The 15,921-nt window shown below is 42.5% G+C and overlaps 1 protein-coding gene across 2 annotated transcripts in view; it reads left to right on the top strand.

Annotated features, from left to right (window-relative positions):
- Positions 1–15,921, top strand: part of ARMC10 (armadillo repeat containing 10) — a 37,696-nt gene that overhangs the window by 20,426 nt on the left and 1,349 nt on the right. The window contains exons 2-5 of one of the 2 annotated variants that reach the window (XM_080818492.1): positions 3,387–3,535; positions 6,190–6,324; positions 9,366–9,542; positions 15,140–15,211. In XM_080818492.1, coding sequence (XP_080674618.1) covers positions 3,387–3,535; positions 6,190–6,324; positions 9,366–9,542; positions 15,140–15,211 — 533 coding nt within the window. The remainder of the gene's footprint in view (positions 1–3,386; positions 3,536–6,189; positions 6,325–9,365; positions 9,543–15,139; positions 15,212–15,921) is intronic. The other variant, XM_080818493.1, reaches the window with a different exon arrangement.

Here is a 15,921-nt window from a genome sequence, read left to right as displayed (position 1 = left end):
TGCATTTCCCTGATGACGGTGCTGAGCATCTTTCCACGTGCCTGTAGCCATCTGGATATAGACTTTGGAAAAATGTCTGTGCAAGTGTTCTGCCTGCTTTTTAATCAGGATTTTTGTTTTCTCCCACATATATGTGTACAAAATCACACGACTTTAGAGGTGCATTTTTGGAATCAGTTATAGTCTTAGATCACCCCCTCTTTTTTAATAGATGAGAAAGCTGAGACCCCAAAAGAGGTTGAATGACTTGCCTGCACTTTGTATTTTCATGTCTCTGGCTTTTTGCTACTAACTACCTGTGTGGCTTTGGGCAAATCTTTAAACAGTCCTAGCTTCGGTTTCCTCCTGTATAAAATGAGTTCGGATGAACCCCCAAATTCTTTCCTTTCTAAAATCTGTTGTCATTCTTTCCCTTTTCAGATATTTGGAGGGTGAAAACAAAGTGCACATGAGGCAGGTAATGGATTCAGAAGTAAAAACAGAGTCCAGAGATCCTAATTATTTCACTTGGGAGTGAAAAACTGCTGGCCTCTCGGCTTTTAGATGTTCCTAACGGGTTTCTTACTTGCTTTCTCAGGACAGCATATCACTTATTATCTCCACCATCTCTACTTGGCCCTTTCCCTCATATTTTTCTGTGATTCATTCTTAAGGCAATATACGTAATTGTTTTTATTAGAAGAGTAATGCGTATTTATTGTAAAAAAAAAAAAATCAACATGCTCATAAGCACAGGGTAGAAAATAAGTCATTCGTAATCCAGCACCCAAAGATAACTACCCTTAATAATTTGGTGTGTATTTTTTTAAAGATCTTACTTATTTATTAGAGTCAGATCACAACAGAGAGCACGAACAGGGAGGAGCAGGGAACTCCCACTCAGGGCTCGATCCCAGAACCCCGGGATCATGACCTGAGCTGAAGGCAGATGCTTAACTGACCGAGCCACTCAGGCACCCCTGGTAGGTATTTTAAAAAAGACAAGGCAGGGGCACCTGGGTGTCTCAGTGGGTTAAAGCCTCTGCCTTTGGCTTAGGTCATGATCCCAGAGTCCTGGGATCAAGCCCCGCATTGGGCTCTGTGCTCCGTGGGGAGCCTGCTTCCTCCTCTCTCTCTGCCTGCCTCTCTGCCTACTTGTGGTCTCTGTCTGTCAAATAAATAAAATCTTCAAAAAATAAAAAAGACAAGGAACAGGGTGCTTAGGTGGCTCGGTCAGTTAAGCGTCTGCCTTTGGCTCACTTCGTGATCTCTGGGTTCTGGGATTGAGCCCCGCGTCAGCCTCCCTGCTTCTCCCTCTCTCCCTCTGCCCCTTCTCTTACGTGTGCAGGTACGGTTTCTCTCTCTCTTTCAAATAAATAAAGAATTGTTTTTAAAAAGGGGGGGGGAGGGGCGCCTGGGTGGCTCAGTGGGTTAAAGCCTCTGCCTTCGGCTCAGGTCATGATCCCAGGGTCCTGGGATCAAGCCCCACGTCGGGCTCTCTGTTCAGCGGGGAGCCTGCTTCCCTTCCTCTCTCTCTCTCTGCCTGCCTCTCTGCCTACTTGTGATCTCTCTCTGTCCAATAAATAAATAAAATCTTTAAAAAAAAAAAAAAAGGCACAGATGTGACCTCATATAGCACCTATTGTTGTAGGCTGCCCCTGCCCCAGCTGTGTTCTGTGGACACGTGCACTAACTTATATTCATAGTTTTAGTTTTTAGGAATCATGTTCTATTTTTATAACACAATGATGGTGTTATAAAATGGTTCCTATTTTTCCTGTGATAATTTCTATAAATAGGTTGTTTTTTCTTTTTTCTTGTTTTAAGGTAGAGCTAAATTCTAAGTCACTGACCAGATCCAGCATTTGACTGCTGTAGCTGTTACTCAGAATGAAAGCTTTCCTGTTGTCCTTGCCCCCAGCAGGACTGTATCTTAGTCATCAGGCCATGTCCATGTAAACCAAACAAAACTGCCACACTGGCGACATAACATGGTTGAGTGACTCCCACAGATCTTTCTCCTGCCTGAGGTGCTCCAAAAATTGTGATCACGGGGCACCTGGGTGGCTCAGTGGGTTAAAGCCTCTGCCTTCGGCTCAGGTCATGATCTCAGGGTCCTGGGATCAAGCCCCACATCGGACTCTCTGCTCAGTGGGGAGCCTACTTCCCCCCCACCCCCTGCCTGCCTCTCTGCCTACTTGTGATCTCTGTCAAATAAATAAGAAAAATCTTTTTAAAAAATTATGATCAAAAAGCTTTACTTAATTAAATCCTTTTCCTTAAGTAATGTATGCCTCTAGGCAAGTGTTCCTTTGGATACATGTACCTGGTTTTTTTTTTTTTTTTTTTTTTTTTTTTAAGATTTTATTTGTCAGAGAGAGAGAGAGAGAGAGAGAGTGCGAGCGAGCACAGGCATACAGAGTGGCAGACAGAGGCAGAGGGAGAAGCAGGCTCCCTGCCGAGCAAGGAGCCTGATGTGGGACTCGATCCCAGGACGCTGGGATCATGACCTGAGCCGAACGCAGCCGCTTAGCCAACTGAGCCACCCAGGTGTCCCTGTACCTGGTTTTTAAAGAAGGAAAAGAATATGCTCTGGCATGCAGTGCCTCACTGAGGGAGAATTATCAAGTGACCATTGGCTCATTTCTTTTTTCTTTTTCTTTTCTTTTCTTTTTTAAGTGGCTCCATGCTGAGTTTCGTGAAGCCCAGTGTGGGGCTTGAGCTCACTACCCTGAGATCAAGACTTAAGCTGAGATCAAAGTCGAATGCTTAACCAAATGAGCCACCTACATGCCCCCTTTGGCTAATTTCTTAATGTCTGTAAGCCTCAGTTTCCCATCTGTAAATTGAGAATTTTAATAATATCTTCTTCCAAAGGTTACTTGAAGATTAAATGAGATAAAGCATATGAAGTGCTTAAACTGTGCCTGGCATCAGAGCGTGCGTTCCATGTTATTTAAAAGAAAGTTCTGGGGCAGCTGGGGGGCTCCATCGGTCAAGTGTCTGCCTTCAGCTCAGGTCATGATCTCAGGGTCCTGGGATCGAGCCCCACATTGGGCTTTACCCTCAGTGAGGAGTCTGCTTGTCCCTCTCCCTCTGCCCCTCCCCACCACTTATGCTCACTCACTCTCACTCGAATAAGCAAATCAAATCTTTAAATTAAAAAAAAATTTTTTTAGGGGCATCTGAGTGGCTCAGTCAGTGAAGTGCCGGACAGGACTGCAGCTCAGGGTCCTGTGGTGGAGCCCTGTGGCAGGCTCGTGCTGGGAGTGGAGCCTGCTTAAGGTTCTCCCTCTGCCCCCCCCACCCCCGCTCACACACTTGTGCTCTCTCTCTTTAACAAAAAAAAATTTTTTTAATTTCATATTGATTTTAAATGAATTTTAAATCATTTTGTTCTTTCGCAGAAGACTTAACCAATGGTTCCCATGATGATGTCCTCAGCGTTGACCAGCTCCAGAAACTCCTCTACCTGCTTGAGTCAACTGATGATCCTGTAATTATTGAAAGAGCTTTGGTCACTCTGGGTAACAATGCAGCCTTTTCAGCTAACCAAGTAAGTACCTTGTCTCTGAGAGGGTGCCCCCCATCCTTACACACTGGCAGTTAATTGTGATCCTGATAAGGCATTTAATCCTGGAGCCCCTCTCTCCTCATCTGTACAGTGTGAGGATATGTACCTACCACGTAGCATTTATTATTTCTGAAAAGCACAGCCGAATAGTGACATTCATATTCCTGGGATTCTAGATCCCTAGGAAGTTGGTCACAGGCATCACATTTGTGGTCAGTGTGATCTACTCCACTTAGCATTACGTGGCCTTTTTAATTATTTAAAATTCAACAGTGTTGCAGGAGAACAGTGAAATCATCTAACATTGAACTACATGCTTTCCATTATATGTAGGTTTTTTTGGGGGGGGTCCTAAGGCAGGGGGGCCAGGACCATTGACAACCGCTAACCAGTGTAAACCCTTCTACCAGTAGAGATTTAACACCAGGTCTAAAGTGCTGAATTGGAATGCTTCCTTCTCCCCACTACCTCCATGGAGAAAGAGTTTTTGTTTTTGTTTTTGTTTTTTAAGTGTAATGATTTTCAGCTAATGCATTTCATTGACTTGGTCATGAAAACATTATGAACTTTTCATAACTTTGTCATGAAAAAGTGATGTTGAATTTATACTCTGTTTCAGTCAAGTTTTTGCCAGCATGGCAAGGTTTACTGTAAAGCTCTTGAGATTTATAGGGAGAATTAAAGGATATTTGTGATTACTCATGTTCTTTCCGTTGCAAGTGACAGAACCCAACTTAAATTATTTTAAAACAAAAAGGGAAAATACTGAGCTCGGTTAACTTGAGCATCAAAGACTAGCCCTGGCTTCAGGCACGAGTGAAAACAGTTTAAGGTTTCAGAGAACATGACCAGAGCCCTCCATCTTTTGGCTCTGCTTAGCCCTGCTCCTTTTTGTGGATTGGGTTTTGGTTTTTTGGTTTGGTTTTTTTTTAATCTCTGGCCACAAAGAGGGTTTTGTCACTGGGATGGAGAGAAAGCCTCTGGCCTCCACAGCCTTCATCCCTGTGGCCCGTGATCCCAAAGGCAGAGTTCCTCGGCCGCAATCAGGTGCCTGCCATTTGGCTCAGGGGCTGTTCTGCAGCATCCCAGACCCCACGGGAGCACCCCACAGCCGGACTGCGGGGATGGATGGGAGCACATTCGACCAGTAGCCCCATCGGGGACTAAACGGGATGGGGAGGTGCTCTCTCTGTCCCAGTGGGGAGAGGTGCCCCACAAATAAAAACAGCAGGTGGTGACTCATTTATTAGCATACCTGGAGCAGTTTCTGATCCTGTAGTTTTGCTCCCTCAGAAAGGAGCTGCAGTGAGACTGGTTCCATAGCCACTGGCTGAACAAGTGCCTTCCTGGGTAATCGAGTCTGTGCCCCTCGTCATAAATTACAGTGCCCTGATCTGCCTTAATAGGATAGTTTAAAAAACAACAACAACAACTGTTTTCTAGTAATCACAGATCTTAGGAAGAACCTGGGATTGCACAGGGAGTTTCTTTTCGTCCCAGTGCTGAGCCCACTCTTGACAGTAGAGTAGGGTTTGGGGCTGTTGATAAAAAGTGGATGACGCCAGGAGACTCTCTCATTCTTTCTCTCATAGAAGGGCATGTTTTATCCTGACAGGAGTAATTCTCAACTTAACTTTTCTCGTAAGAACTGAAGTGGTTAATGTATGGTTCAGTACTGGGGCCAAAGGCACAAAGTAGCGTCTCAAGTATGAGAAATCCCCAGATTATTTTTTCTTTGAAAATTTGGGCATCATTTCTCAAATTGTGTAGAACTCTTAATTCTTCAAGATGTTGATAGGTGCTTCCTCCTAAAACCCCCCACCCCCACTGAAAAATGACCCTCTCTTTTGTGTATAGTTCATGGAAATACTCTGTTCAGTGCTTCCCCTCTTGGAGATTGCCAATACTCATGAACATCTAAGTGCTTCACCATAAAGAAGCGTCTACACTTAAACCCAGAGTTTCTCAAACTTACTGAACCATGGAACCTCCCTTGTCTTAAGAGAACATCTGTTAAAATCTTGAGGGATTTGTATTCCAAAGAATACATTTTAGCAAAATGTTACTTTGGTATCCTAAATCCTAACACTTGTGTCTGTAATAGGAAAATCATATAACTTATTTCAAAGTAAAATAATTTGTTTGTAAATTGCTTTGAGATCATTTCGGTAGCTCTGCCAATCTTCATTGTAGATCTCCAAGCTGTAGTTCTTAAATAATTATGTATCTTAATTATCTTCAATCTATTTTCTTTACCTTTAAAATTATAGAAAGTAGGGTGCCTGGGTGGCTCAGTTGGTTAAGCAACTGCCTTCGGTTCAAGTCCTGATCCTGGAGTCCCAGGATCAAGTCCCGCATCGGGTTCCCTGCTCGGCAGGGAGTCTGCTTCTCCCTCTGACCCTTCCCCTTCTCATACTCTCTCTTTCTCTCTCTCTCAAATAAATAAATAAAATCTTAAAATATATATATTAAAAAAATAAAATTATAGAAAGTAATTTTTTAAAATAAGAACTATAGATTGTGCATAGAAAAGGTATTTCCAAAGAGTCATTAATTTTATTTTGTATTTGTGGATCCAAAAAATTTGATGAAGGGAGTGGGTATTGAAGCGGTGGTCCTGTTTTTTCCTCTCTCAGGTCATTATTCGTGAATTGGGTGGTATTCCAGTCATTGGAAGCAAAATCAACAATCCCAACCACAGTATTAAAGAGAAAGCTTTAAATGCATTGAATAACCTGAGTGTGAATGTTGAAAATCAAGTCAAGATAAAGGTAAGTTACCTGAAATCGCAAATGTGTAAGTTTTCTATAAATGACAGAGAAAACAACCATAGGGTTAGTTACAAACCTCTGTCACCTCACATAATTGCCCTTTGTGTCTACGTGGTGAGAACATTAAAGATCTCTCCTCTTAGCACCTTTATGGAATACAGTGTAGTCACCCTGCTGTACGTGAGATCCCAGAACTTACTCGTCTTCTAACTAGAAGTTTGTATCTTTTGAGCAAATCTCCCTATTTCCTTTATCCCTCAGCCCCTGGCAGCCACTATGCCTCTCTTGTTTCTGTGAGTTCGGCTTTTTTAGATATCTCTTCTAGGGAAATCTCCAGTACTTTTCTCTGTCTTATTTCACTTAGTATAATGCCCTGAAGGTCCATTCATTTGTTGCTAATGGCAGGATTTCCTTCCTTTTCATGGCTGAATAATTTTCCATTGTATATACAGACCACATTGGCTTCATTCATTTCATTCATCTGTCAACACGGGGTTGTTTTGTGTCTTGGCTATTATGGATAATGCTGCAGTGAACATGGGTGTGTGTATCTTTTCAAATTATTCCCAAGGTCTTCAGATGAATACACAACTGGAATTGCTGGATCCTATGGTAGTTTGTATTTTTAATTTTTTGAGGAACCTCTACTGTGTTCCCATAATGGCTGTGCCCATTTACGTTCCCCCAACAGAGCATAGGGGTTCCCTTTTCTCCACATCCTTGCCAATGCTTGTTGTCTTTCTGACATTAGCCATTCTAACAGGAGTGAGGTGATACCTCATTGTGGTTTTGATTTGGATTTCCCTGGTTTCCTGATTTTCCTGATGATCAGTGATACTGAAAATGTACCTGTTGACCATTTGCAGGTCTTCTTTGGAAAAATATTTAGGTCCTCTGCCCATTTTTTATGGAGAATAGGGCAGAGGAAGGAGGAATCTGAACCAGCCAATAAGAGATGTCTTGGGCTTCTGAATTTGGGATTCATGGTAATCCAGCTGTGCTAAAGGAACCTGGCCAGAGTCTGTTAATATCAGCAGAAAAGGAAATTGGGAAATTGTGTTATTTCGACATTTCTTGAACTCCTGCTCTGTGGTAGAATTTAGAAATGAGCATGATTAACTCTTGTTTTAAGAAAGCTAGAAAGAGAGAAAAGGCCATAAATAGGTGTAATACAAGGTAGAACATGATAAAGTACTTCAAGGAAACATGTAAGTAAAATACTGTTGAGAAAGGAGAGATCTCATCCAAAAGTTTTATAAAAGGTAGAGTACAACTTGGCTCTAAAGAATGTCTAAGGTTTTGGGGCATCTGACTTGGTTTCAGCTTAGATCATGATCTCAGGGTCCTGGGAGGGAGCCCCATGTCAGGCTCCATGCTCAGTGTGGAGTCTGCTTGTCCCTCTCTCCCCTCTGCTCCCCCTTCTCTCCCTGTCCCTGGAATAAATAAATAAAATCTTTAAAAAAAAAAAAAAGAGGAATGTCTGAAATTTCTACAAGCACAGTTGGGGAAGGAGGGAATTCCAGAAGGAAGCAGCAAAGGGAGGTAGACACAGCCTCAGGAATAACTGATCTGACCCATTTGGTGATTTTGTTACTGAACTTGAACCTGTGACTCAAAGATAATAAGGATCTGAATGCTCAACACATTTTAGGAAATTCTTTGAAAGGCATCAACATCTTATGAAAATAAGTGATTTAGGGGCGCCTGGGTGGCTCAGTGGTTAAAGCCTCTGCCTTCGGCTCAGGTCATGATCCCAGGGCCCTGGCATCGATCCCCGGATTGGGCTCTCTGCTCGGCAGGGAGCCTGCTTCCTCTTCTCTCTCTGCCTGCCTCTCTGCCTACTTGTGATCTCTGTCAAATAAATAAAAAAAGAAAGAAAATAAATAATTTATAAATAGCTGAGAAAATGGTTTTTTTTTTTTTTTTTTTTTTTTTTTTTTGAAGGACAGATGTGTAATGAGATTGTGGCCCAAGAGAGCCAGGTGGCTTGTAAATGTCATTTAGCTCTAAATCAAGATTTAAAATTTCATCTCTTTACTGCCATTACTCTAAGGTAACATGGATGCTTTCAGATTTTTTTTTTTTTTTAAGCTTAATACTGGCTTATGGGACAGTCGGTCATTTCTTAGCATTTTGTATTAGGAACCTTTTCTTATCAGTTGGAATTTAGGGTGGAGTTTTAGTTAGGTGAATAGCAGTTATCTGTGAGACATCTGTGAGCTTTTTCCAAGCTGGAAAGATCCTGACCAGAAATAGAAAACAGTTCCAGAAAATTTTCCATCACGGTGGGTTTCATTCTGTCGGGTGTGAAGTAGAAGGAGTACTACTGGCATTGTATTATGTTTTGCCAATGGCAGTCATAGTATCAGGAAGGGGCAGATCATAGACATATACCCGGGTAAAGATAATTTTGCCTCGGCTTACTGTTGATAGAACTAACCCTAGAGAAAAATTCTATTTCACTTTGATCCCCCTATTCTTCTAACATGATGTGGCTCCTAGACCCTGTTGTTAAGGTACTTACCGTGTTGCAGAATGACCAGACCGGTCTTCCTCCTCCATGTTCATGTGCCCAACAGAGCAGCTCACAAGAAAGAAAGACTGAGCTGGGAGGTGCCCAGCCATTGAGAGGCCGCTGGTGCTGAGAGCATGGTCTCTGGAATTGGATGTTGCTTCCACCCCCACCGGCTGGCTTGATATTGGGCAGGGATCCAGGTTCCTTGAGGACTTGTTCTGGTCTGTAAAGTGCCCATTTATCATACACACACATACACACCCGCACTAGAGGTGTCTTCCGGATTAAGTGGGGTGTGTTTGTAAAATGCTCCCACAGGGCCTGGCATTAAAAGGTTGTTTTAAAAACAAACAAACAAACAAACAAACAAAAACTTCCGAAGTTTGAGGGCTGGAGAGAAATGCCATCTCTTTTGAGGAGCCAGCCTCCCCCTGAACTACTGTCCTCTTCTTCCGCTGTATAGAAGTTACTGGGTCATAGATTTCGGGAGATTCTAAGATGCTCACTTTCTCCCCCCCACCTCTAGGTATACATCAGTCAAGTCTGCAAGGATGTCCTCTCCGGGCCCCTGGACTCTGCTGTGCAGCTGGCCGGACTGAGATTGTTGACAAACATGACTGTCACCAACGACCACCAGCACTTGCTTCGCAGTTACATCACAGACCTGTTCCGTGTGCTGCTTACAGGAAATGGAAGTACCAAGGTACAAATGAAGCAGTTTTGACTCGGAAGTACAAAGAGCTGAGGCATCAAGCTTTCTAAGATGGGAAATGAATTTTAAGTCCCCCATCTTAAGTTGATATCCCTCAAAAAAGAGCAAGTGTAGTTAAAGTTTACTAAAAGCCTTTTCATGAGCCCAGGAAAGTAATTATATTTTAAAGATTTTTTTATTTATTTGAGAGAGAGAGTGAGTGAGAGAGAGCATAAGGGGAAGAAGGTCAGAGGGAGAAGCAGACTCCCCAGGGAGCTTGGAGCCTGATATGGGACTCGATCCTGGGACTCCAGGATCATGACCTGAGCCGAAAGCAGTCGCCCAAACCAACTGAGCCACCCAGACAACCCAAAAGTAAATTATTTTCATCCCCAAGTAATCAACCTCAAAATGAATTTGTGAAAATGTGTTATTTCACTTACCAATAGATTAGCATTCATTTGATCTTCCAAAAATGAGTTTACCTTTTACTAAAGTGATACAGCCAGCTTCCCCACTACACCAGATTTAATTAGGAGTCTTTGAGTGATAATGCTGGTTAATTGAATTTTTTGCTCACCTTGGGGTTAGAACTTTTTTTTTTAATTTAGCCATTATTTGCAGAAAAAAATCTTTTGAAAACCACTTTTAAGTTAGTAATGGATGTCTGGTGCTTGATTTTGACCAGTAATGCAGATGTAGGAGGCAACAGAAAATAAGCAGGATCTCAGGACACACCCCGCGAAAGTAACTTGAGTAAACCTCTCCAATTAGTGGGCATTTTTCTCAAGTGCCATGTTTCAAGAAATATCATAAAAACAGAAAGCGGACTAATCAAAGGCTCTGATGAGTTGTGTTGATCAGCACTTTCCAATACTGGTGTGTGTTCCTCACACACCAATTGAGAGAAAAACGCAGTTTTTCTCACACACTTGAGAGAAAAACGCAAGAGTGTTTTAGAAGGACCACACTCCAGATACTCAACATCACTCACGTTATTTCTGGGGCTACCAAATGTGATTACAGGAGAGCCTCCCTATAGCCCTTTTAAAAATTTGTTCTGGGCTTTCCACATTTCCAGTAGCCAGAGGGAGTCGGATCTGGTCTAAGATGTACCCAAAGACATTCAGAATTAAATGTAGTACTCTTTTTTTTTTTTTTTTGAAGATTTTTGTTTTATTTATTTGACAAACAGAGATCACAAGTAGGCAGAGAGGCAGGCAGAGAGAAAGGAAGGGAAACAGGCTCCCTGCCAAGCAGAGAGCCCAATGCGGGGCTCGATCCCAGGACCCTGGGATCATGACCTGAGCCGAAGGCAGAGGCTTTAACCCACTGAGCCACCCAGGCGCCTCAATGTAGTACTCTTATTAGCAGTATTTTTGAAATACGCTCCATCCATGGGCAGTTTCCAAAGTGCATGCACCACTGACATCTCTCTCTCTCCAGTGGGACAAGGTGACTTCCAGCCTCTGAGGCCCCAGGGAAACCCTTCCCTCTGCCTTACAGCATTACAACTGCACGACAGAGCTCTCCTATGCCTGTGTCTGGAGCTGCTTTACCCAAAACCTCAGGAGGAACACGGAGTTCAGAGCCAGGCGAGTCTGGCCTTGGGGCCGTATGGATCAGTCTCAGTTGTGGTCTGTGTTTTAATATATTCTATGACTTCTTAGAAGATGACTCACACCACAATAGTATGTTCTATTTTTGCTTTGTTTTTCCATTCCATTGCCTGGTATGGCATTTCTGGGATAGAAAACTTGCTTTTTTGGTCTTCTGGGCCCAACCACCAATTATAACATTAAACTCATTTTTTATGGAGAAACAAAGTTCCAAGTTGCACATGAACTTTTGGACAGTAATCCATTTGTGAGAAAATGTACCCATTTTAGATATTTTCTTAGTAAATAACCAAATGACTTTTTAGAAATCTTATTTTTAGTAAGAGATCTCACCATAGTAGAACAACATTTTGGGCACAACACTGATCCGTAACCAAATATAGATAATGGAAGATAAACATAAATAAATCCTGTGTTAATAAAACTGCAAAGAGGGGTGCCTGGGTGGCTCAGTGGGTTAAGCCTCTGCCTTCAGACCAGGTCATGATCTGAGAGTCCTGGGATCAAGCCCCGCATCAGGCTCTCTGCTCAGCGGGGAGCCTGCTTCCCCCTCTCTCTCTGCCTGCCACTCTGCCTACTTATGATCTCTCTCTCTCTCTGTCAAATAAATTCTAAAAACTTAAAAATTTTTTCAAATAAATAAAATAAAACTGCAAAGAGCAAAGAAAACTAGTGGCTTAAAAGAAATGTTGTGGAGTCACCACAAGATGGCACATGTGATGAGAGGACTTCACATGGTTCAAACCAGAATACACACCCCGGCATCCCCCGGAAGCAGGGCGGTCCCCTGTAACCTTGCCCAAGCCGCAGTGGCGTGAGGCAGAGCAGCACTTACCGTTAATTTATATGGGAACACTTTTGAGCGTTCCCAGACCCATGCCCCCCAAAAAACCTCTGTCAGACTTTTCTGATAGCTTGGAACATATCTTGTTAACAGCTGCACAAAATAAATCAAGACAAGCACAGATGTTCGCAGCTCTGGCCACTCCATGCTGATGTGCTGCGCGTGCCTCCTGGGGGTGTGCACGTGCCTCCTGGGGGTGTGCCCCGCCAACACTCGTGGCAAAACACCCAATGCTGCTTTTTATTTTATTTTTTTTTTGTAAATGAAAATCCTGTTTGGATTTCTTTTGGTTCGTGGAAATAGGTACCAGTAACATAGGTCTTTTATAAAAGCGAGGTGGCATAACGCAGACATTCGAAAAGCAAGGGGTATCTGCAGCTTTTTTATTTACATATTTATTTTTTTAAGATTTTATTTGTTAGAGCACAAGCAGGGAGAGCAGCAGGCAGAAACAGGCAGAGGGAGAAGCAGGCTTCCCACTGAGCTGAGAGCCCGATGTGGGACTCAATCCCCGGACCCTGGAGTCATGACCTGAGCCCAAGGCAGAGGCTTAACTGATTGAGCCACCGAGGCACCTCTACCTGCAGCTTTTTAATCCGCAACTGTGTTTGTAAATTATTTTCTCATGTTTTACTCCCTCCCGGAGCATAGCAACGTGGAATTTTAATTCAGGCTTCTAACTGAATTATTATGAATTAGAATATTGTTATGCAAATTACAAATAATTATTACTGCTGTGACTGTTCCCTGGTTATGAACCTGCCCGCGTTAGCCACTAATGGGCCTTGTGGATTTTTACTTCATCCAGACTTAGATCCTAGGTTGGGACCTTCCTGTTTCAGAACTCTTGTCCATTTTCTTAAAACCTCACTGCCCTTGGAGACAAGTGTTTATCCCTAACACTTATTCTTTTTGCTGGCGGCCAGTCAGGCCAGACCAGATCCACACAAACGATTAGAAGTGGTCTTTCCTCTCTTAAGAGGCTGTAATTCGTAAGTATCTGTTTGAAAAACATGATCTCGAAAAAAAAAAAGAAAAACATGATCTCGGCCTAAACAAGAAACTATTACCTGGGGTTTCTCCTGGGGGGTGAGATGGGCAGGTGGGACAGTGGCTTTTGTTTTCACCCTAGTTCCCCTCTGCACAATTTGTATTTTATCATGACGATGTATTAATTTCATAAGATTTTTTTTTAAATAGTTGATAAATTAAGCAAAGCCTTTTATCCCGCTGAACAGGTTAGTACATACAACGTGAATATGGAATGTGTGAATATACAGGTGTGTGAAGACCAGAAAGAAACAAAACTTAATATTAAGTGATTGGTTTTGGTCATGGAAATAGGGGTGAATTTCCTTTTCCTTTGTGCTTTTCTGTCGCTTTTTAAAAACGTTCTATAGGAGGGGCTCCTGGAGAGCTCAGTTGGTTAAGTATCCAACTCTTGATCTCAAGGTCATGAGTTCAAGCTCATGTCGGGGCTACTTAAAAATAAATAATAAATAAAAATGTTCTACAGGAAACACACAATGCCTTTGTCATAAAAAAGGGTTTTCTAAAATAAAGATCTGGGTTCCCTTCCAGGTCTAGTAGAGAGCACATTCCTCCCTCCCCATTCCTCATTTGTGTCATTTCAAGTATCTTGTACAAAGTGTAGCTTTGTATGACCTGTGTCTTTGAACAGGAATTCTCTTTGAATGTTGTTACTACAGTAGCTCCCCGTGCCACCCCTCTACCCCCAATCCATGGTTTCACGTTCCACGGTTTGTCATCTGCTCTCAACCACAGTTGGGACGCAGATGATCCTTCTGGCTTCCCGTCAGAGGCTGCGTCACACCACCTGTCATTCACCCCACTTCCTCTCGTCACATAGGCATTTTATCATCTCACATCATAAGAAGGGTAAGTACAGAACACGAAGATATTTTCAGAAAGTGTCTCTTCAGCAGCACATGTACTAAATTAGATATTTTGAGAGATGACATTCATATAACTTATTACAGTACATTATTGTAATTGTTCTATTTTATTATTGTTGTCAATCTCTTACTGCACCTAATCTATAAATTTTAGCACAGGTATGTATGTATAGGAAAAAAACAGTATATATAGGGTTTGCTATTATCCATAATTTTAGGCGTGTGTTGGGGAGGGTTTTCAAATATATCCCCTTAGAATGATAAGAGGGGGGCACCTGGGTGGCTCGGTGGGTTAAGCCTCTGCCTTTGGCTCAGGTCGTGATCCCAGGGTCCTGGGATCAAGCCCCGCATCGGGGGCTCTGCTAGCACAGAGCCTGCTTCCTCCTCTCTCTCTGCCTGCCTCTCTGCCTACTTGTGATCTCTGTCAAATAAATAAATAAAATCTTTAAAAAAAAAAAAAAATGATAAGGGGGGGCTATGGTACTGACCAGTTCTAAGTGATGGGGATGCTGATATTTTAGTTGTCAGCTCTAAGTTAACATTTGTTTGCCCATTATTTATCACTGCCTACTTGAAGGATTTTAAAAACATTTTTCATGGGGCAGCTGGGTGGCTCAGTTGGTCAAGCATCTGCCTTCAGCGTCTCCCTCTCCCTCTGCCCTTCCCTTCTGCTTGTGCTGGTGCACTCTCTCAAATAAATATATATAATCTTTAGAAAAATTTTTTTAAAAAATTTAAAACATTTTTCACGTAAAAAGATAAGCTCAAAGTTTCATAGTAACCCACTAAAAAGGACTGTATGTTTATCTAGTCTTGGTAACCAAACTGTTCCAAGATCTTCATACTTTAAATATAAACAAGCTTTGAGAGATTCTTTTGTTCCAAATATCGTATTTCACTTACCAGTAATTGTAATAAAGCTCATTTATGTAAAATAATATTAAGCTTATTACCCTAGGTTAGGGGGTGAGGCAGGTAGACTTTGAGACAGACATTCACCATCTTCTCCCTAAAAGTGTAGCTGGAAAAATACAGTCTCACTAACCCTGCCGTGTGAGCAGTACTCCAGGAGTGCTGTACAGGAGTGGGCTCCCTGGGGTACAGAATTTGAGCCGGAGACTGAAGCCCAGGCTGGGCTTTAAAATGTGGGCACACTGAGAGGATGGTGTGCCAGGGAGAGCAGATCCATGCTCACGGGTCTGAAATAAACCAGTATGACTGTTCTTTCAGGTTCAGGTTTTGAAACTGCTTGTGAACTTGTCTGAAAATCCAGCCATGGCAGACGGACTACTTAGTGCCCAGGTAAATAGCTAAGATACGTGTTTTATAACTATATATAGATTTGGATGGATCTAGAAAGATTTTTTTTTTTTTTTTTTTTTTTTTTTTTTTTTTTTTTTTTAAAGATTTTATTTATTTATTTGACAGACAGAGATCACAAGTAGGCAGAGAGGCAGGCAGAGAGAGAGAGAAGGAAGCAGACTCCCTGCTGAGCAGAAAGCCTGACGTGGGGCTCGATCCCAGGACCCTGGGATCATGACCCGAGCTGAAGGCAGCGGCTTAACCCACTGAGCCACCCAGGTGCCCATGGATCTAGAAAGATTTATCCCAAAAATGTTAACAGAGATTATCTGTGAGGAGCACAGGGTTTTGTTTTGTTTTGGTTCTTTTTGCCTACACAAATTTCCTAAATTTTCTGTAATGAACAAATTTTGCTTTTAAAAAACCATTTTGGAAGGGGCCTCCCTAACAACCATAAATTGTTCTGTCTCTCCATTTTGGGGTACACGTATGTGACCGCATCTCTTCCCCTTGACGTGTTCATGTTCGCACGTCTCCTCACGGGCACTGAAACACCAGTCCCCAGGACGTGCCACGCGCTGAGCCCAGTGCCAACACACCAGTGAGCACACTCGCGCAGCTTACGAGAAAAAAACAAAACGTAGCAAATGAACACAATAACTAAAAGCTGAGATAAGTGTTCTGAAGGAAGCGAAGGTGGTGCCGACCAT

Source organism: Martes martes (genome assembly GCF_963455335.1).
Source record: "Martes martes genome assembly, chromosome: 11".
NCBI classification, from domain to species: Eukaryota; Metazoa; Chordata; class Mammalia; order Carnivora; family Mustelidae; genus Martes; species Martes martes.
Note: the sequence above shows the minus strand (reverse complement) of the source record. Positions and strands in the feature narration are given on the sequence as shown.